Source organism: Kogia breviceps, chromosome 13 (genome assembly GCF_026419965.1).
Source record: "Kogia breviceps isolate mKogBre1 chromosome 13, mKogBre1 haplotype 1, whole genome shotgun sequence".
NCBI classification, from domain to species: Eukaryota; Metazoa; Chordata; class Mammalia; order Artiodactyla; family Physeteridae; genus Kogia; species Kogia breviceps.
The window spans coordinates 39,872,226-39,893,676 of NC_081322.1; the positions used below are offsets into that span (position 1 = coordinate 39,872,226).

At 37.9% G+C, this 21,451-nt stretch overlaps 1 protein-coding gene across 1 annotated transcript in view; it reads right to left on the reverse strand.

Annotated features, from left to right (window-relative positions):
* Positions 1 to 9,143: 9,143 nt before the first annotated feature.
* OSTM1 (osteoclastogenesis associated transmembrane protein 1) overlaps positions 9,144 to 21,451 on the reverse strand; it is a 39,882-nt gene continuing 27,574 nt past the window's right edge. The window contains exons 4-6 of the mRNA XM_059083938.2: positions 18,028 to 18,195; positions 15,568 to 15,733; positions 9,144 to 11,834 (exon numbers count right to left, since the gene is read on the reverse strand). Coding sequence (XP_058939921.1) covers positions 11,779 to 11,834; positions 15,568 to 15,733; positions 18,028 to 18,195 — 390 coding nt within the window. The 3' untranslated portion in view covers positions 9,144 to 11,778. The remainder of the gene's footprint in view (positions 11,835 to 15,567; positions 15,734 to 18,027; positions 18,196 to 21,451) is intronic.

Sequence of the window (21,451 nt, forward strand, 5' to 3'; positions counted from 1 at the left end):
GCCTTGTGAAATAATAGAAAATATATATTGGTCTCTGCCTCCCAGGTCCAGGCACAGAGCTCCTCAAACTCCTGTAATTTCCTAAGTGATAAGAGCACTAGGAGCATCTTTTGTTCTAATATTTGGCCTTTGACCCCGGTTCCTGACACAGAGCTCCTAAAGCCCTTGGAATTTTGGATGATAGGAATTTTGTTTCTCTAATGAGGCAACTCTTGGTGGGTTCTTGAATAGCTTCAGGATGGGGGCTGGTAACCAGAAAGACCAATCTATGATTAGAAGCTTGGAACTTCAATCCCACCCCTATCCTATGGGAAGGTCTGGAAAGGGGCTGATGACTGAGTTAATAATTGATCATACAAAGCCTTTATAAAAATCCCCAAAGTATCGGGGGTTTGGAGAATTTCCAGGTTGGTAAACACATCCACATGTGGGGAGGGTGACATACCCCAACTCCACAGAGACAGAAGGTCCTGCACTCAGGACCCTTCTGGACCTCTCTTCTTCCTCTGGCTGTTCATCTGTATCCTCTACCATATCCTTAATTATATAATAAACTGGTAACTGTGTTTCCCTGAGTTCTTTGAGCCATTCACAAGGAGAGAGTCATGGGAACCCCAATTATAGCCAGTCAGTCAGAAGTATAGGTGACAAGCTGAAACTTGTGATTGACATCTGAAGTGGGGGTGGGATCTGAGGCTATCTCCAGGTAGTGTCAGAGTGGAGTTAGATTGTAGGACACCCAGCCGGTGCCAGAGAATTGCTCGATGTGTCAAACCGCACACACCTGGCATCAGAAGTGAAGTGTAGTAGTAGTGTGAGAGTAAAGGAGGAACGTGGGAACTCACCTACACCAGTTCTCTCTTAAAACAAGTGTCCTAGAAGTTGCCATTTAACACTCCTGCTGTGAGCCCGTGGGCCACTAACCTCAGTTGGATGCCGCTCCTCTCCCCCACATCACGGAGGCTGGGAAATATCGTCTTTATCCTGAGAAGTCAGGCATCCAGTGCAAACTTCTATAGCTATGGAAAAAATGAAGAGCGACCACTGGGGGCAACAAGCAACCTCTGTTAAAGATGTCTTCCTCTCTACCGCTCTCCTTCCTCACCACAGTCAATAAGAAAAGAATGCAAGGAGATTTTTTTTAAAAAAAAACAGGGCCATCTTGACAGTAGAAGAGGCATTTTATAGTGGTTTTCAGCTTCTCAGAAGAGGCATGGTGTGAAACTAAAAGAAAACCAGAGGGATTTCCCCAGTGGTCCAGTGGTTAAGACTCCACGCTTTGACTGCAGGGGCAACGGGTTTGATCCCTGGTTGGGGGGAACTAAGATCCCGCATGCTGCTGTGGCAAGGCCAGAAAAAACAACAAAAACAAAACAGAAAGCTGTACTGTCTCATTCTGCCCCACCTTGAACTCTGCTCAGAGCCTGGTTTCCAAACATGAGCAATCAGTAGACTTTGTCTTAGACTGTTGCCACTGCCCAAACATACCAAGCAGTCAGAGCACAAATCTGGATAAAGATAGCATTGACTGTAACTGGAATTACAGAATACATTTCATATCTGAGGTGGAGACAGCCTGCCACGCGGCATGCAGGACCTTAGCTCCCCAACCAGGGGAGCTGATTGGCCCAGCCAATCATAGCACCTCATTCTCCTGGGCACAGTGATTGGTCCAGGGAAGGGCATGTGCCCCAGTCTGGGCCAATTAGAGCCCTTTTCTGAGACCAGTTTGGAGCTGGAGGAGAAGGGGTCTTGCTTTTTGGAAGTATGTCAATGGGGACTGCTGGCAGCCATATTTTTTTTTCACTACATGAAGAACATCTGTCTGCAGTAGGAAAGAATGAAGACAATATAGACAAATGGGTAGAGGGCACAGGTGGCAACCTCCCTGCAGTTCCTCAGTCCAGTCAAACCCGAATCTAGATCAATTTCTGGACTTCCCAGTTAGGTAATCCAATAAATCTCCTTTAATGCTTAAGCTAGTCTGAGTTGGATTTCTGTCACTTGTACAAGTCTGAACTAAAAGAAAAAAAAAGGTTAAACAACATGCTCTTTCTATTAGAAATAAACTTAATAAACTTCTATGAGTCCACAGTAAATTCAACGAGACGATGCTTAAGCAGGTTGGTATCTAAGAAATATTCGTTAGCATACTATGGACAAATCAAAGGTGTTTAGGAGAAGGTTGAGGAAGTCAGTTTTGCTCATTTTTGCTGTCTTTCATCTTACACTGGTAGTTTTTGCTTTTGAAATTGTAAGAAGAAAAACAATGAGTCAGTCAAGAGAGAAGGAATAGATAGAGAGGCAGTAAAAGGAGGTATGGGAACAGAGTGATGGAGAAGGGAATAGTGAAAGATGGCACAGAGTATCAGAGCTCCAGCCTGGGAGTCAGGGGACCTGGGTCACAGCCCTGGCTCTGCCACTACTGCTCCATCTGCTTGCGTGAACCACTTTGACTAGTTGTAATTTCTACACCTGAGAAATAAGGAGGCCTGGAATAGAGGTGATTCAGGTCCATCTTGGCTCTAATAGTCGATCCTTCTAGTATATCCTTATTTCTAGCAGGAAAATGAAGGACACAAGGGAGTAGGGTGCATCACTATTGGATTCACTGCTGTTAAGAGCATGACCTCAGGTTTCCCAAGTCTAGCTCAGAAGGCAGCTGTTCCAATACCCCCAAACCAGCCTCAGATCATCCCAGGCAATTGAGGCTCTGGCTTTTCCCTGGAAGGGTCAAAACTTGGTCAACAATTATTGCGCTGGGGTTGAGGTATATCCAAGACAGAGCTCCTTGTTTATAATTCATTAAAGAATTCATCAGATGCCCTGGGCAGAGAGGGCCGAACCCACCTAATTGCCTTCTTCCCTCCCTACTCTCTTCCTGCCCATTGAGGAATCCTGATCCATATTAGATCCTATCCAGAGGAGCATGCTGGAACTCATCCAACATTGCAAGTGCAGCCTGCCAAGGAGAGGCCTGAGCAAACCAGTTTCACACAGGAAAATTCAATTGCCTTCTATTGTCACAGCCAGGGAGGCAGGGGAGGAGCACTCCTACCCATCACGGCAATTTAAGTAGGAGGAGAGATGAGAATGGGAAGTGATGAATAAACACGGGGGGAAGAAAGCTCTACAGAAGTGTGCTCCTGCTCAAAAGTTGGGGTTGAAGGGTAGTGTCTGAGAAGAAAGGAGTTTTCTTCTAGCTCTTTTAAAAAGTTCCCCATTTCAGCCAAAATAGCCAGCAAGAAGTTTCTCAGTTCTTAGAGTGCTGACAAGTAAGACTTAGCACGCAGCAGGTGCTTAATAAATCTTTATTGAATGAATAAATCAGTGAATGGATGGACAAATCTGTCGGTCACCATATTGACTCTCTTTGACAAACCACAAAAATGGAATATGCTCCACGGAAGAGAAGGCATGATGAGGATGGGGGCTCCTTGCAGGCTCAGCTGAGGCTAATGGTCCCCTCTCCAGACTATCCAGGCAGAGTCATAATGGGTCACATCACACAGAGGTTATTTCCTTCACTCCAAGAGCAATTACTGGGCCCTTCTTTTGGGTTCAGGACCATATAGACGTTAGTCCCTGACTTCTGAGACTTTGCAGTCTAACTGAAGAGATAGTCTTAGCCTATATAGAACAATGATATGACTCATATAAATCACTAAATAATCAGTCTTAAGTAATGTAGGGAGAACTGTAATTGCAATTAGAGTCCAAAGAAAACAGAGATGAGTGGGGCTCGAACAGTCTAGAAAGATCCATTGAAGTGGGATTTGACCTTGACGCAGAGAACAGGCAAATGTGCATTCACTTGGGGAAAACTTGGGTTAATTTTCTGGACTCTGATTCCACCTGAGCCACAGTGCTATTTTCCAGATGCATGGTCAAGTCCCCTTCCAACTTCCCTTCCACAGTCTGCATGGCAGGCAAGATTTTCATCACCGTTAGAGCAGAGGGGGGCTTCACAAAGAGCAGTGTAATTTGAGTGCTGATGAGGCCAACAGGTTTGATTCTGAAGATTGTTATTGCTTCCAGGCTATAACCTAGACATATAAATGTACTGCTTCAAATGTTCCATCAGGAAAATCGGCTGGGGAGCACTAATCCTAAGTGAAACCATCTTGATTACAAAGGAAGAAATGACAACACCATATTGCTTAACTGCTGAACCTTACAATGAAACACAAAGTGGCATTAACGTTCTCTGCCTGTAATACTGCAGTTTAAGCAGTTAATCTTATTTTAGCTGAATGGCATGTTCATTACAGCCAATAAGTAGGTAATGTGTGGGATTACTGAAAGGAAAGTTAAATTCAACCAGTTATGGTTATCATGTTGATTTTATTTTAACTGTCCAATTTAACTTGGTATTTTTCAAGAGTCAGATCTAATATACACTCATTTAGCAGAGATTAAACAGATGGGACTCTTGCCCAGAAAAGGTATTATATGCAATTTAAGATGCTACTTTTAAGGGCAGCAATTCATGACACTCGATACTGGCTCTAGCTTAAACTGGAGGGTTCCTGAATGGTAAGATAGCACTTCTCTCTTTCCATTAAAGTTATGTTTACACCATTTATGCTTTTCAAGGGCAGCTGAAGGACTTTTCTTCAAGGTCTCAAACATCCTTCTGTGTGGACCTGCTACAAAACAGTGTGTAGTTCAGGAATGTATTTTATCTTGTTTACATGTGCTTTCTTCAAGCAAGTGTTACCCTGACTCCAAAAACCCTTCATTGAACTACATACAGGTACCAGAGGAAAAAGAGATATAGTACCTGAACTGGAAAGGATTACAATCTAGTCAGGAGAGGAGGGATAATAATCCCAAACATAAGGAACCTAGGAAACAATGTGAGAGGGTGTCTAATCAAGTGCCAAACTGCATTGTGCAATTGAGCAGTATGAAGTACTAGATACTGGGCACTGCATTGTAGGCTCTTCATATACCTAATCTCATTTAATTTGCACAATAATCTTGTGAGGCCAGTATTATTACCTCCTATTTGTCCAAGGAAGGGGAAGTAAATTGCCTGTCCAAGGAAGGGAAAAAGCAGGAGTTTAAACCCAGGTCTGATTCTAAAGGCCTCATTTTTTCCTTTATGACAAGCTGCTGCCTTAAATATGAAGAGTCAAGAGCAGAAGAAAATCATAAAAGATGTCATGAAAGGAGTGGAATTAGATCTGAATCAGAATGCACCTTCAATCCAATTTAAAAACAAAAAAATTCTTTACCAATACCCACTTGACAATCAATTTTACTTCCAGAAACAGCCTAAAGAAATAATCTTCTTTCCACATAATACAACGAAACGACCTTAAAACATTTTAACTCCAAGAATCTTCTTTTGATTTTTATGCCATTGTTATGTGTTTTCATTATATATATGTTAATCCCACAGGGCATTATTGTTGTATACAGTCAATAATTATTCAGATTTATTTATCTATTTTATCCTTCTTGTGCCTTTGGGTTTCCACCTAAGTTCATTTTATTTCTGCCTGAAGAACGATCTTTAGTATTCCCTTTAATGCAGGCCTTGCTTGTGATAATTCTCTTAGACTTTATGCCCAGATATGCCTTATTCCCCTTTCAATTTTGAAGAGCACGTTTTTGCTGGGCATAGAATTCTAGATTGTCAGTTACTTTTTTTCAGCAGTTTGAAAATACTCTGTTTACCTTCCTGCTTTCATTATTTCTCTTGAGAAACTAACAATAAGTTTAATTATTGCTCTCATGAAGGTAATGTCTTTTTTCTCTAGCTGTATGTATGTATGATTTTCTCCTTGGTTTTCATTTACTATGAATGTGACTAGGTTTTGGGGTTTGTTTTCAATCCTTTTTGGGCTTCTTAATTTGTGACAATGTTTTTCACCAGTTTGGGAATATTCTCAGCTATTATCTTTTCAAAAATTGTTTCTGTTCCATTTTCCTCTCTCCTTTGCTTCAGGGACTCTAAATACACTTATATTAAATCTTCTCACGATATCCCCTATATCTCTTACCCACCCCACCCCCATTTGTATTTACAAACATTTTTCTCTCCAGGTTTCCTTCTGGAGATATTCTTCTAATTTATTCTTAATCATCATCATCTCTTCAACCATGTCTTATTGGTTATAAAACCCTTCCACTGAGTTAAGTTCAGCTACTATATTTTTCGGTTTGGGATTTAGTTACTATTTATGTTTTCCATCATTATCAATCTTGCTTTTTTCGTTTCATCTCTTTACCCATTAAACAAATTGCACAGCAATTTGCTGTCAAGAAAAAACTTGACAACAAAGAAGCAATCAATGAGTTCCAGTCTCACTTAGGATATAGAAAAACAAGAAGCTCTGCTCCTACAAACTATGTTTCTTTGGGCAGAGTACAGAAGGAAGAGTAGCAGCCAAAACAATAAGAGGAAAAAACCCCAAATTTTAACAAATGCTTAAAGACAAAGTATGAGCCAGTGTGACAGCTTAGAATCTCCAGGAGCCACAGATACAAGAAGAGTCTGCCTTCACTTGCCAGCTCTTTTCCATAGGCCTCCACTGGGTGCTCATAAGAAAAATGGGGGGCTTCCCTGGTGGCGCAGTGGTTGAGAATCTGCCTGCTGATGCAGGGGACATGGGTTCGTGTCCCAGTCCGGGAAGATCCCACATGCCGCAGAGTGGCTGGGCCCATGAGCCATGGCCGCTGAGCCTGCGCGTCCGGAGCCTGTGCTCCACGAGAGAGGCCACAACAGTGAGAGGACCGTGTATCGAAAAAACAAACAAACAAATAAATAAATAAATACAAATGGGGGGTAGATCAGGAAAACTGAAAGAGCCACCCTTTGGTGACACAGGCATGCAGATAACAACCATCTGCCACTGGGGTAAAGGCATGAAGGCATGTTCTTTTATACAAAGAAAGAGCCATTTACCACTAGTGGAGTGGTACAAAACCTTCCTGTTCCCTGGTTCCAAGAAAAGGCTGTGGTAGAGAAGGAGTTGTAGGAAAAAGCATCAGATGCTGGAGGGGGGTAGGAAACCCACCTGTGACCAGGATCCTGCCCAAACGCAAAGCATAAGGTCTGCTGCCAGTGAGAGAGGGACAGGAAACTTACTCTCATTTAAGAACCGCCCCCCCCCCCCATTACAATGCAGAGTCTGACTGCCATGGGAGAAGGAGGTGCACCTGTAAAGCTCAAGAGCCCAGGGCCTGCATGAGACTGAGGCTAGCGGGGAAAACACTGCCTGCCCCAACCACAAAACTTGCTCAAAGAAACAAGCAACAGATCCCTAGAGCTAAGGGAGGGGCAGGACTTGTAGAGATTCCACTTATAGTATAGTTGTGCAGTCTGCTGAAAGCAAGAGGGTGAAGCAGGGACACTGAGAAAAACTCCCTGGCATTCTAGAACACTCACTAAACACAAAGTAGCAGCAGTTCACCACTGGATGAATTTTAAAGCTGTGGTATATTGAAGGTTACAATATCAACAATAAAACCCAAGCCCAGATCAACTACTACTGAGAGTTACTTGGTACCCCTACAGTAATGGCCCAAGAGAAGGAGAGGTGTGCCCACTGTAGGTATAAATACTATTTACCTCAGTTTCTACTGTTCTTTTACATGCAATGTCTGACATTCAATCAAAAATTATAAGACACATTAAAAAGCAAGAGAAAAAAATGACAATGATCCACTGTCAAGAGATAAAGTCGTTAACAGAACTAAATCCAGAGATGACCTAGATATTGACACTATCCAACAGGAATTTAAAATAACTGTGATTAAAATGCTAAGGGATCTACTGGAATGAGTGGACAGCATACAAAAACAGAGAATTTCAGCAGAGAGATAGAAACTATAAAAAAGAGTTAAATGGAAACCCTGGGAATAAAAATACAGTATCAAGAGATGAAGAATCATTTTGACAGGCTTATTAGTAGACTGGACACAGCACAAGAAAGCATCAGTGAACCTGAAGTAGGTCGATAGAAATGATGCACACTGAAACATAAAAGAAAAAGAGAGTGAATAAAACAGAAGAGTGCATCCAACAGAGCTGTGGGACAATATCAAATGGTCTAACATAAATCTAATTAGAGTCCCAGAAGGCGAAGAGAGAGAGAGAACAGGACAGAAGAATATTTGATGGTATAATGGATGAGAATTTTCCAAAATTAATGATATACAACCAAAAAATCCAAGAGGCTCAGAGAATCCCAAGCAGAATAAATACAAAGAAAAACATACCAAGACACATCATAGTAAAACTGTTGAAAATTGAAAGTTAAGAGGAAATCTTGAAGGCAGTCAGAAAATAAAAATGTTACATAAAGAAGAACAAATATAATAATCACAGCAGACCTGTCATCAGAAAATTTGCAAGCCAGAAGGCAATAGTGATTTCTTTAAGGTACAGTTGACCCTTGAACAACATGTCTTTGAAATGTGCAGGTCTATTCACACACAGATTTTTTTTCAACATATATACAAAAATATATGTGTAGAACATAATGTGCAAGACTTGTATTGGATAGCCTATCCCTACATAGGCACAAGGTGAGTGATATTTAACATAACATTAATGATATTAGTTTTCTTACGCTTTTATAACTTTGCTTTCAAAGAATTATGTAACTGTACAGTATGCCTCTCTCTTTCATAATTGGAGAAACTGTGTATCAGCCTATCATCACAGGGAAGTGTTTTTTAAAAATATATAATTATGTTTCCAATACTGTATCATGAATATGACTGCAATAATGCATGCCATAAAAATTTTATGCATGCCATAAAAATTTTATAACAATTCATTCATTAGTGAGCAGGCTAGGCTACCATGAAGTAATTGTATTGATTATCCTAGGCTACCATAAAGCAATCATATAGCTGCTTCTTCTTTATCAATGCATGAATTGTTATACCTGTTAATAAACTGAATTTCTTTTTCACGTTATCTCTTCATTTTTGATGTCTAGTGTTAATAATACGTATAATATCTACAGTATTTTGCATCATATAAGACAATATTGATGTGGGTACTGACAGACAATTCATCTTGTAAACAGATGACATAAACTTATAGTATCGATACAGTACAGTACTGTAAACATATTTTTCTTCCTTATGATTTTCTTAATAACATTTTCTTTTCTGTAGCTTACTTTATTGTAAGAATATAGCATATGGGGGCTTCCCTGGTGGCACAGTGCTTGGGAGTCTGCCTCCCGATGCAGGGGACGCGGGTTCGTGCCCCGGTCCGGGAGGATCCCACATGCCGCTGAGCGGCTGGGCCTGTGAGCCGTGGCCGCTGGGCCTGCGCGTCGGGAGCAGTGAGAGGCCTGCGTGCCGCAAAAAAAAAAAAAAAAAAAAAAAAATTAAAAGAATACAGCATATGGACTTCCCTGGTGGCACAGTGGTTAAGAATCCACCTGCCAATGCAGGGGACACGGGTTTGAACCCTGGTCCAGGAAGATCCCACATGCCACAGAGCAACTAAGCCCATGAGCCACAACTACTGAGCCTGCACTCTAGAGTCCACGTGCCACAACAACTGAAGCCCAGGCGCCTAGAGCCCATGCTCTGAAACAAAGAGAAGCCACCGCAATGAGAAGCCTATGCACCTCAACGAAGAGTAGCCTCCACTCGCCGCAAATAGAGAAAGCCTGCATGCAGCAACGAAGACCCAATGCAGCCAATAAATAAATAAATTAATTAATTAATTAAATTAAATATAGCACTTTAATTTCCTTAAGCTACTTTGTTTATTTCAAAGTGCCAAAAAACTAAAGATGTTCTGGTGCACACACATATGCTGTGAATCTAAGAATTCAGAACTATGCAAAGAACTTTTCAATACGACTTTACAAATGAAATATTTACACACTTTACTGTAGTGCTTAATGCTTATTTTTGCAATCTATTGCTGATGCTACTTCTAAAGAGCAATGACTCAACCAGAAAAATATTAACGGCTGCCTTTTCTTTTGTAAAGTGCTTATTAGCAACCATATCCAAAAGCAATGGTTTTCAGAAATACATATTAAAAGGTGCTCAGAGAGTCACTTCTTACAGAATCAAATATGCCATTTTGTAACTTTGTACATGTAAACTGATTTTATATGCATTAATGAAAGATTGCTTTCAATGGCCCTCAACCATATGCTTCAAATCAAGATGGTGCTATTAGCATCAGCAGCATGAACAGTTAACAGCAGAATAAATCCCAGCACATTTTAAATGGATCACAGCAGACTAGAAACACTAACAGCTTTTGGATATGTTGCATATCCAAGGAGGAGGCTTCTCTTTCACTCTGCATACATGGTAAACATTTTAAAAAGTAATAAAAACACTTCCTTGTCTCTCTATAAGAGCATTTTACAGTGTATAAAAGGATTCAGATTCTTGTACCAGTTAAGCAAACTGTTTCTGTATAAAGTAGGCTTTATATGAAAGGAAGGAAGGAAGGAAGGAAGGAAGGGAGGGAAGGAGGGAGGGAGGGAGGGAGGGAGGGAGGAAGGAAGGAAGGAAGGCTATTTCCACCAAGACAGCGAGAAGGAATTAACAAGTGAAACACCTAATGCTAAAAACCTGAGGGAAAAAAATGCGAACAATTCTGAAATGAAGCTTTTTTTGAAAGACTGATATAAACATTCCAAAAAGGAATTTGTTTTCGAGTGTGAACTATCTGACTTCATTTCAATCACATATCACTTTTATCTGATTTAAATAATTTAGAAAAAAAATAAGCATCATCTTAACTGAACTACTTTCTGTATCAGATTCTCTTTCTGACTCACGCCCCCCAGTACGAACCATTCAATACTCTTACAGTGAGCATCCCCTCAGGTCCCTGTCTATTTTCTGAATCTTAAGCTTTTTTTACTCCTCCTTTTTCTCCCCTCCAAAACTCCCCATATATCCCAAGAGAAAATCCCTATTAAAAAATCATAATTTAAATACATTGTGACAATGTTACATTTGATTTAAAGTGGTAATAAATTATAAATTGCCAAATAATATAATTCACAATGCAAATCCCTGGTATAAAAAGAATCCATCTTGCCCTGAATATAATAAAGCAGTCCAGTGATTTCAAATTACTTATGAAATAAAGGCAAAAATAAGGTGTAAAACACTATTTATAAAAGTCAAGTAAGAAACCAGTTACCATAAATCTTTTTACAAAGATAAATGTAATGTGCCTTTCCATTTCTAAAAATTTGGGGGGAGGTTTATAACTAGTTGTTTCAAAAATGACTTTAAGGAAACCAGAGATTGAATTACATATTACTTGTAATATATGACATATTAAATATATGTGACAATAATACTGCAATGGTGAGAAACTTAAATTAATCTTTGGACTTGCTACTTTTCAGCAAGTAAATTTTTTTCAAAGTCTTTGCTATAACTGATGAATTTTTAAATGTTAGTTCTCAAAAACTTTGCTACTAGAGATACTATGTTAACTAAGGAGATACTGGAAGTCTCAAATAGTAACAATATGCCTACAAAATAAAACAAGATTGTTCTTGCATCTTTTGTTATTATAACAAATACACTTTAAAATAGACAACATTGCTATGCCTGTAAATTAAAAATACCCAAACCCTTAAAAAGGGGGTGGAACAGGAAAGAAAAATTGAAAATTCTTATTTAAAAATAAATCTGAAGTCCTTGCATTTCTTAAGAACTTGACTTGTCAAATCACGGTTTATCTTCTTTTGGACCAAGCTGTGTCTTCCACCATTCATCCATGGGATATGATATCAATTCTCCATTCTGTAGGTTTCAGTGTGAATTTTCTTGAATGTTTGCAAAGCTGGTACTGGACTTGAGACGTTTGGCTAAATAAATCAAAAGTATTATATTTTAACTTAAATTTAATTCTCTAAACATAATTATTCATTATTTTATGTAAACTATAGTATTCATCTATTAATTCTATGTTTGCATCTGAATAGATTCAATCTTATAAGAATTAAATCTAAATCTATTTTTTTCTACCAACCTCAAAAGATATAACTTTGCTAGAAGCTGCACGTGATTTTGTTAGAAGCAGTGCCAAGTAAAACAGACATAATTTATATCATCCTGAACAATACAGTCTTAAATATGTAATAAAAATTAAAGTACTCTACTTTAAAAATGGAAGTGCTGTAAAGTATAATAATAAAATTATATATTTGAAAGTCTAATCTAGAAATCCAAATCTAAATTTCTCTTAAAAGAATTCAGTGAAAGAACTCTGTAATGTTTAAAAAATATATATTCAAATGGCTTACAAAGAAAAGTGAGTTGGATATTACACACATGTGCACAAACATATATGGCAGCTAATAAAATATGTACAATCAGTTTTGATCATGATGCTAAAGGGACTGAGTCATTAGAGTTAATAAAGAAAATCATGGCTATTTGGCTTGGTAATATGTTTTGTTCTTTAGTTAAACATGAATGTTTCTCATGTTCCAGAAATTAAAAACAACCATGCTATACTGAAAGTATCTTACATTGGATAACTAAGAATCTCTCTACTTCAGAGGTTCTCAACACTAGAATAGAGGTTATGATTTAGAAGGTCTGCAATGGTATTCAGACATTTAATTTTTGGTTTTGTGTTTTGAAAGCGCTGCAGACAATTCTGATATGTGGCCAAGGATGAGAACCACTGTTCTAGTTTCTATCAGGGTCTCCCCTGACAACTCTAAGTAGAAGATGACAACATGGCTTCCTGGACCAGTGTATTGCTTCAGCCTAAACTTAAAAAGCAACTTAAACTAAAAAACAGCCTAAACTGAAAGTCCACCTCTTAAGCCTTCAGTGGATTTGGGAAGCAAACTAAATCAAAAGCGTTTTTTTTTTTTTTAATGTTGTTTAAAACTATTAAAAGCAATCTAGTTTCTAATTACCAAATTCATTAAACTAACCAGGTAGCAATACCAGTGAGTACATATAACTACAACTTCCTTGCTTCCTTATTCTCTATCTAATAAATCCCTACATCCTCCAAAATTCTACTCCAGGGATCTTCTAATGGTGAATTCCAACACCCAAAATGCAGAGTTCGTCTTCTATGCCTCTGTGGTCCAACCACACTGTATGCACTTCTACTACATTTGTTGTAATGATTGGATTATGGTTGCTATGTTCTTTGAGGGCATCTATTGTGCTTTGTTCCTTTTTAAATCCTTAATTCCTACCATAGGACTTGATGAATGGAAGCATATAAAATGGTAGCATAAAGAAAAGTAAATTAAAATTTCCATGAGGTATCAGCACAAGAACTATTTGCTTACACTAGCATTTCCTTAAGTTCATCATTTAATTTATAAACAATGCTTCTATGAAACATTAATAGGTATTATGCAAAGGTCCTATTGTCAAGTTTGGGGGATGTAATCTTAGAGGCCTTAATTTATATTCACGTACATTACGAAGCTCATGAAAAGGAATTTCATAGGACTAGTATTTTAAGGAACACATTCTAGGAGTTGCTAACATTAAGTACAATGTTATTTTATTCAACAAATATTTTTGGGTATCTACTATGGGTCAGGTACTTTCTAGGTGCTGGTGATATTGTGGTGAGCAACATAAACAAAATCCTTTTTCTGATGGAACTTACAGTTGAGTCAGGGTAGACAAACAAATGAGGTAGAAAATAAGTGGAAAAGTTAATTTAAATAGACTAAATAGTGATCAAATACTATTAAAGAAAGGTGATACAGAAGAATTTTTAAAAGGGTGTATTCTTAGGTTGGGGGGGTCATAAAAGTTCTCTTTGTGTCAGTAACCTTTGACCTAAGACCTGGCTGACAAGGAGCCTGTCAAGGAAAGCAAGGAGGGAAAAATACAAGAACCTCGGAAAGAGGGCAGTGTGAATGAGCTTGGTGTTTGAGAGGAGCAGGAAGAAGGCCAGACTGCCTACATACAGCATCATGAGAAAGGAGAGGGGTAGACACAGGAGTTTAGGAAGGCAGATGGGACCAGGTCACATGAAGCTTGGAGAGCAGAGCTTGGAATATGTCTGTATTTTATTCTAGGTGCGACGGGTACATGGGAAGGGTTTCAAATGGGAGAGGAGCACGTGGTAAAACTTGTGTTTAAAAATTTACTCTAGCCACTATACGGACAATGGATTGTAGTGGGTCAAGAAGTAGAAGTAGGGATACCAGTTAAGGGACCTCTGCCTTAGTGCTGGTAAGAGACGGTGATGGCTTGGGCTAAGGTATTACCAGTGGGGATAGAGAAAAGATAATTTAAGATATATTTTTGGAAATAGAGCTGGCAGTACTTGCTGATGAATTGAAAAGGGGTAGGGGAGGGAATAAGGGAATGGGGAAAGAAAAGAAAAAGTTAAGAAATTGAAAGATATTAAAAGAAATTAAAAGACAAAAAGATTTGTGGCTTATACAAGCAGATGGATAGTAATGCTTTTATTGTGAAAACAATCAAACAAACAAAAACACTGATCAGAAGTACTATATATCTTCTGTAGAGTTAAATAGATTTGCAAAGCAAATAAGATGCTAAACTTTAAAAGTACACCAAGCCCTGAAAAATAAAGTTTCTCCATGGTGGGGTCCCTGCAACGTTTTGTTATTACCCTAAAGAAGCATTTTTAGGCCCGAGTTATTACATATTTACAGAATGCTGGCAATCTTCAAAATACTTTACTAAACACACCCATGATAAAGACTCTCCTCTAGTAGCTAGCTTTTTGAGGTGACAAGACATTACAAATTCAATGTAAACTGATCTACAAGCAATCTGTTTGGTTTTTTTTAAGTTAGATAAATGATGAAGAAATGCCAGAAAGAAATTTACAGGGGAAAGAATTTTTATATCATAGGTTCCTAGACTAGGAATAATATTTGAGAGAAAAAAAGCCTGACTTTTTTTTCTCTAGAAAACATTCTTTAAAAAAAAAAAACTAAAATTACTAAGGGATAAGCCCATATTTTCATTCTGATAATAAACAGGAAACCTATGAGATTTGGAGGTCACTTTTCTTTGGCTAGTTGGGACCTTCTAGTTAGTGTTTCTTTCTGCTCTGCCCTATTTGATGGGGAGAAAGGAAAGGAATGAACACATACTGAGCACATGCTATATGTCAAGTAACTTTCTTGCAACTACAATTCCAATTTGTTCATAAACAAATTGTCTGTGTGTAAGCTACAGTTTCTCCCTGCCTGCTACTTGTTTGGTGGTTCTGTCATGGGTGGTTCTGCCAATGCGCCTAAGAGCTCTCTACTATTTATCTCCCTATTATGGCCATTTCAGGTCTGCAAAGCCCTTGTTGCTATTCCTTTGTTGTTGTCAATCTTATTTCAGGGAATCTAGCTTTCTCAATTAAAGCTTCTGAAAGATACTGTATGTTAATGTTTGATTATAAAGTCACTTAACTTACACATCTCTTCTGTTAGTGAGCACAGTTGTAAAATTTGAAGAAGAGAGCTGTTTTAGGCTAATATAGTTTGAGTTCTCAGAGTATATATTATTTCTAAAACAGGCTTAGAGTTTTTTAAATACAGGTTTTTAATCTAAGTAAATAAACAACCATAAAAAGAAACTTACGTAGAATGAGTTTGCGTTTCTTTTGCTCTGAGTGAAGAAAACTACTAAGGTAGAAGACAACAGGTAGAAAGAGAATGAACACAGAAACAGCAATTACAGGCACTGTGTCACTGCAAGGGACTGAACAGTTGAAAGTTCGACTCCAAAGTTTTCGAGTAATATTCATCTGAAACAATAACAAATAATGTTACTCTATTTTATATTTAACTTGTCTTCAATTTCATACAATTATTTTGTCAATAACAAGAACCCCAAATTTAGACTAAATACACATCCCTAAAAAATCTATTAATAGTTGAGAACAATTTCTTCTGTCAGGGAAATAAGCTGGTTCACGATTAGTCATTGTATAAATTTATATCCATACAGAAATTTCATATTGTAAATTCATAATACTGTCCAAAGAATGTCAGCTTTTCACAGACTTCAAACACAGAACTTGTATCAATAGAAATATATTGTGTTTCATTCATTAAAAAAGATTTAAAAGGGTAACTATGTGAGGTGATGAATGTCAGTAATTAGACTGTGGGAATCCTTTTGCAATATGTATGTATATCAAATCATCACACTGTACACTTTAAATATATTACAATTTTATTTGTCAAGTACATCTCAATAAAACTGGGGGGGAGGGGAAATCTCACAAAACAAACAAAATATTTTCTTTCATATGTTACCTATGTAATCTCACTGAGCTTGTTGCAATATTTTTAGAATGGAGATAAAAATATCAACTTTATTGGGCTTATCTTCAAGAGATGATATCTATGAAATGCTTAATAGCTTATCTAAGATTATGAAAGATTCATACTCACAGCAAATAATTTTTTAAGTACATACTATCTAATGAGTCATGGAAACTTTATTAGACAATATTAATATATTATTTAGCCCCTAGATACACTTAGGGGCTACAGTACTTCACTTTCATTGAGCTCATGATTTCTGTCAAACAGGCTAATGATATAAGGAAACTATCAAATTTAGCATTTAAAACTGTTCTTGCGGGCTTCCCTGGTGGCGCAGTGGTTGAGAATCCGCCTGCCGATGCAGGGGACACGGGTTCGTGCCCCGGTCCGGGAAGATCCCACATGCCCTGGAGCGGCTGGGCCCGTGAGCCATGGCCGCTGAGCCTGCGCGTCCGGAGCCTGTGCTCCGCAACGGGAGAGGCCACGACAGTAAGAGGCCCGCGTACCACAAAAAAAAAAAAAAAAAAAAAAAAAAAAAAAAAAAAAACCTGTTCTTGCCTGGATTTTGTTTAATTGAGATATGGTTTACAAATGGTGCACTGTACGTCTGTTGTAATTTTTGCTTATTGCAAGATGGATGTTCTAAAATAGGTTGGTCATGATGATTTCCTGTGTAATCCAACTTGTGTCATAGAACCAATATTCATTTTTGTTCTTTATTTTTAAAAAAACAGAGACTATTATTCTTTAAAAAGATGTTTATTATTTATTGGGAACCTACTAGAAGCCAGGTACTACTCTAAACATTAGTAACAGAGCAGTAACAAACAAAAATCCCCATGGTGTATCCATTTTAAGTGCTTTTCACCGTTCTGAATATTACAGATCCACTATGTTCACTCTGAGCTGCTATAATTCACACTCATCATTCTCAAACATTAAGTTTACCAATTTTGACCAGAAGTTCTCTGCTTTTTGACCATAAATTTTCAATTTCCTCTAATGCCTCAATAGTCAGGCATCATATTCCCATAAAAAGGCATGATTGCCATCTAGTGGTGCCCCATGTAAAGGCAGGCTATTCAACGGAGGAAAAAGTTTTTGTTGACTATTCATTCAATCAATACATGTTACTAAGGGCCCACTATTTGCTAGGCGCTGTTCTAGATACTGAACAGTGAACAAAAAAGGTCAATGACATCCTTGTCCTCATATGGCTTATATTTTATTAAGGGGAGGAAGACTACAAATAAGTAAACAAAACTTTTCAGATGGTAATAGATATAAAGAAATAAACAAAGCAACGGGATAAGAAGTAACTGAGGAATGGCTTCAGAAACATATTGTAGCAAAACCTAGAGACTTCTTGAATTAGCAACAAGTGCACAAGAAACTGAAATGAAAACATTTAACAATATACCCACACCTCTGAAAATGACACACATTATCAAACTTAAAAAACAAAATGTATAAATGGAGTATAATCTATAAAAATAGTAAATCACTATGTTGTATACCTGAAACTAATATAATATTGTAAATCAATTATACTTTAATAAAAAGTCAAATATACCAAATTATCAACTTACTTATGAAGTATCTGATTAATTTCCATTTTAGTTTTACACATCAGGATATTCTAAAACTTTATTACTTAGCAACTAGTTATTTCTGGTTGAAGACACCATATGCAAATTCCAATAATAATACTGAAGGCACATTCAACAACACTGCAAAACACGTGTTGTATCAGGAGCAAAGTACTTACTGCATCTTCCACATCAATGCATAAGTGTGTTCCAGATTCAGCCTTATTTTCAAGTTCATTCATTTTTTGCATTTCACTGTACAGACTACTCAGAGTTTTGTATGCGTCACGACAGTTTTTGCATACTTCCGAATAATTGCTTAACTGAAGAAGACTGTGTGCGCTCCCCTAAAATGTCAAAGGCACATATAATACACACAATAAACATTACATTTTTAAAACTTATTTGCCCTCCTGGAGGAAATAATAGAGTATGTTAAAGTGCTGAGCTGTGATGTGGGGCAGGTTGCTAAACCACTCTGAGCCTCGGTTTTATCTATAAAATAGGGATACCCTTACCTGTATTACAGGTCCCAAGGAATAGAGACTGGTATGTAGCACACAGCAAAATATTTGGTACTTTCTAGTCGCCCCTGAATTTTGAAAACCACTGCACTAGCCACTGCTAACTGAGGGCAACACTAGCTTATATACCAAATTATTGATACCTAAATACCAAAAATTTATCTTGTTATCTTGTCATTTATACATCTGCCCTTATCTATCCCACACTCACCAAATAAATAAAAGTATACCCTTGCCTGTGCTGGCTTGAACCCTGAAGTCTGCCTTACTGAGACAGAGAAGACTTTATAATGAGTTAGGAAAAGGCACCCAAACTACATCCCTCCCCCAGCCCTCTTACCCCAAGGCTTTTAATCCAGTCCTTTCAAGTCAACAAAAAGGGACTAGTACCAATGAATCGTATAACCTGAAATATAACCTCAGGTACTGGATATAAGACATTATGTTAGTGAATCTCAATCTTTTCCACTTCTGGGACTGACACTTGTATTTCAAGAACAAGTTTGCTAAACAGTCAATTCACACTTTTGTTTTCTATTCCCTTTATTCTTTACCTTATAGCCTGGAGAAATAATATTAACTGACTATCAGAATGAAAGAGAAAAGGAAAAATTAAAGGAATTAAGCTGATGTAGCCCCTACAACATTACCCTTACTATCTACTTGTCAGAGAAACTCAGACTCTCTTTAGTTCTGCCACTAGAAATAGCCCATTGCCTGTTTTTCACAGAACAATTGTACATTCAGCTAAATGTGTTCGATCAAAAATGGAGCACAGGCTTCCCTGGTGGCGCAGTGGTTGAAAGTCCGCCTGCCAATGCAGGGGACGCAGGTTCGTGCCCCGGTCTGGGAAGATCCCACATGCTGCGGAGCAGCTGGGCCCGTGAGCCATGGCTGCTGAGCCTGCGCGTCCGGAGCCTGTGCTCCACAACGGAAGAGGCCACAACAGTGAGAGGCCCGCGTACCGCACAAAAAAAAAAAAAAAAAAAAAAAAAATGGAGCACAGTACCTTGATGGGGGAGAATAATTTAGTCATTTATATTAAAACTTAAAATGTACATATCATTTGACATTGCAATTTCACTTCTAAGAATCTACCAGACAGATAAAGATACAAATACCTGCAAAAGACTGTCCATATTTGTGACAGTAAAATACTGAACCAAACAAAAATCTCCATTGATACGGGGACTGACTGACTAATGGTGGCATAGTCAAACAACAAAAAGCCCTGCAACGTTTAAAGCAAATGAGGAAGTAGGATTCTGGGAAAATGATGACATCAGCATGTGCCCCTGCTGATTTCTTTTCTGAAGAGACTCAAGAACAGAGGAGTAAACCCAGGCCCTTGATAGCACTGTTAATTACAGAGGCATGACATGCACATTTCATCACAGGAAGGTTGTTTGACAGCTGTCACACCACTCCAAGAGAAACTAGCCGGAATCACAGTCTCTTGTGACCCTCTATCCCCTGCAACCACCTACTGTCCTCTGGAGATGCGAGGGGCTGGAATAATAGCCCCACCTTGCCTGCGGGACCACCCACAAAAAGCAGTCTCCACAGCCACCCAGACAGTCCAGGTTCCCAGAGAAGCCACCTGCAAACATATACTACATAAGGTGGAGCTGGTCTGGAACCTAAACCCATATCTCTGCCTCATCACTGAGCCAGAAGGCACTGCCACAGCCAATACCATTAATTTCACTGCTACCACCTATCTCTTTAGCTGGTTCCCCTCCCCTTTCAAACACACACACACATACACACACACACACACACACACACACACACACCCTATAAAACACTGGCATTGCCCAGAACTCAGTCCTTGGGGCCTCTTCATCACCTCTATCTACACTCACTCACATCCAAGTCTCCAGGCTTGATACCATCTGTACCTGATGACTCTCAAATCTACAGGTCCAGCTCATACCTCTCCCCTGATAATAAACAAACGAACTAACTAATTAGTTAATTAATTTTTAAAAACCATTCAATTTAAGGAAATAGAAAAATGACAAAACCAAAAGAATATAGGAGGAATTAATAAATGCAAAAGCATAACAACACATTAAGAAAAATAAAACAGAAACTGATAAATAAAGCCAAAGGTGGGTTTTCAAAAAGATCAATAAATATAAATGTATCTTCAACAAGCCTAAAGAAAATTCAAGGGAAAAAAGGACTCACAAGTACAGCATTTGGAAATAGAAGGAAATGTAGCTATATATATGATAGAAATTTTAAGGAGTAACCAATTACTAAATGCAATGCATTATCCTGGAATGAATCCTGAAACAAAAAAGGACAGTAGTAGAAAAACTGGTGAAATCAGAATGAAGTCTGGCATTTAGTTAATAGTTATATACCAATGTTCATTTCTTATTTTTGACTAATGTACCTTGGTAACATAAGGTGAACATTAGGGGAAACTAGGTCAGGGATATACAGGAATTCTCTGTATTACCTTTGCAATTTTTCTGTAAGTCTAAAATTATTCCAAAAAAAAAAAAACATTTAAAAATAGCCGGTTAAATTCTGTAGTGGAGGAAGAAAAGATATCATTCATAAGGGCACCAAACACTATGTAATACCTTGAAATAAACTTAAGAAATGTATAAACCTATATGAAATTTAAATAAAAAAGTAAAACTGTGCTAGAGAACATTAAAAAATAAAAAATAATGGTGGTTTCCAGGGGCTAGAGAAGGAGGAAATGGGGAGTTATTACTTAATGTATACAGAGTTTCAGTTTGAGAAGATGAAACATTCTGGAGATGGATGGTGGTAGAGTTGTACAACAATGTGTAATGCCACTGAACCGTACACTTAAAAGTTGTAATGTGGTAAATTTTATATTCTATTTTACTGAAATAAAAAATAGTGAATATATACTGTACTCCTAGATAGGAAAGCTTAATATCATAACAGGTCAATTTTTCCCAAATGATGACTCTAAAATGTAATGCAATTCTAATAAAATATCAAAATGATTGATTATTTTGAACTTGGTTCTAAAATTCATTTCATGGATTTATTTAGTAAATCATGTTTTGAAAGTCAAGAAGTCATCAGG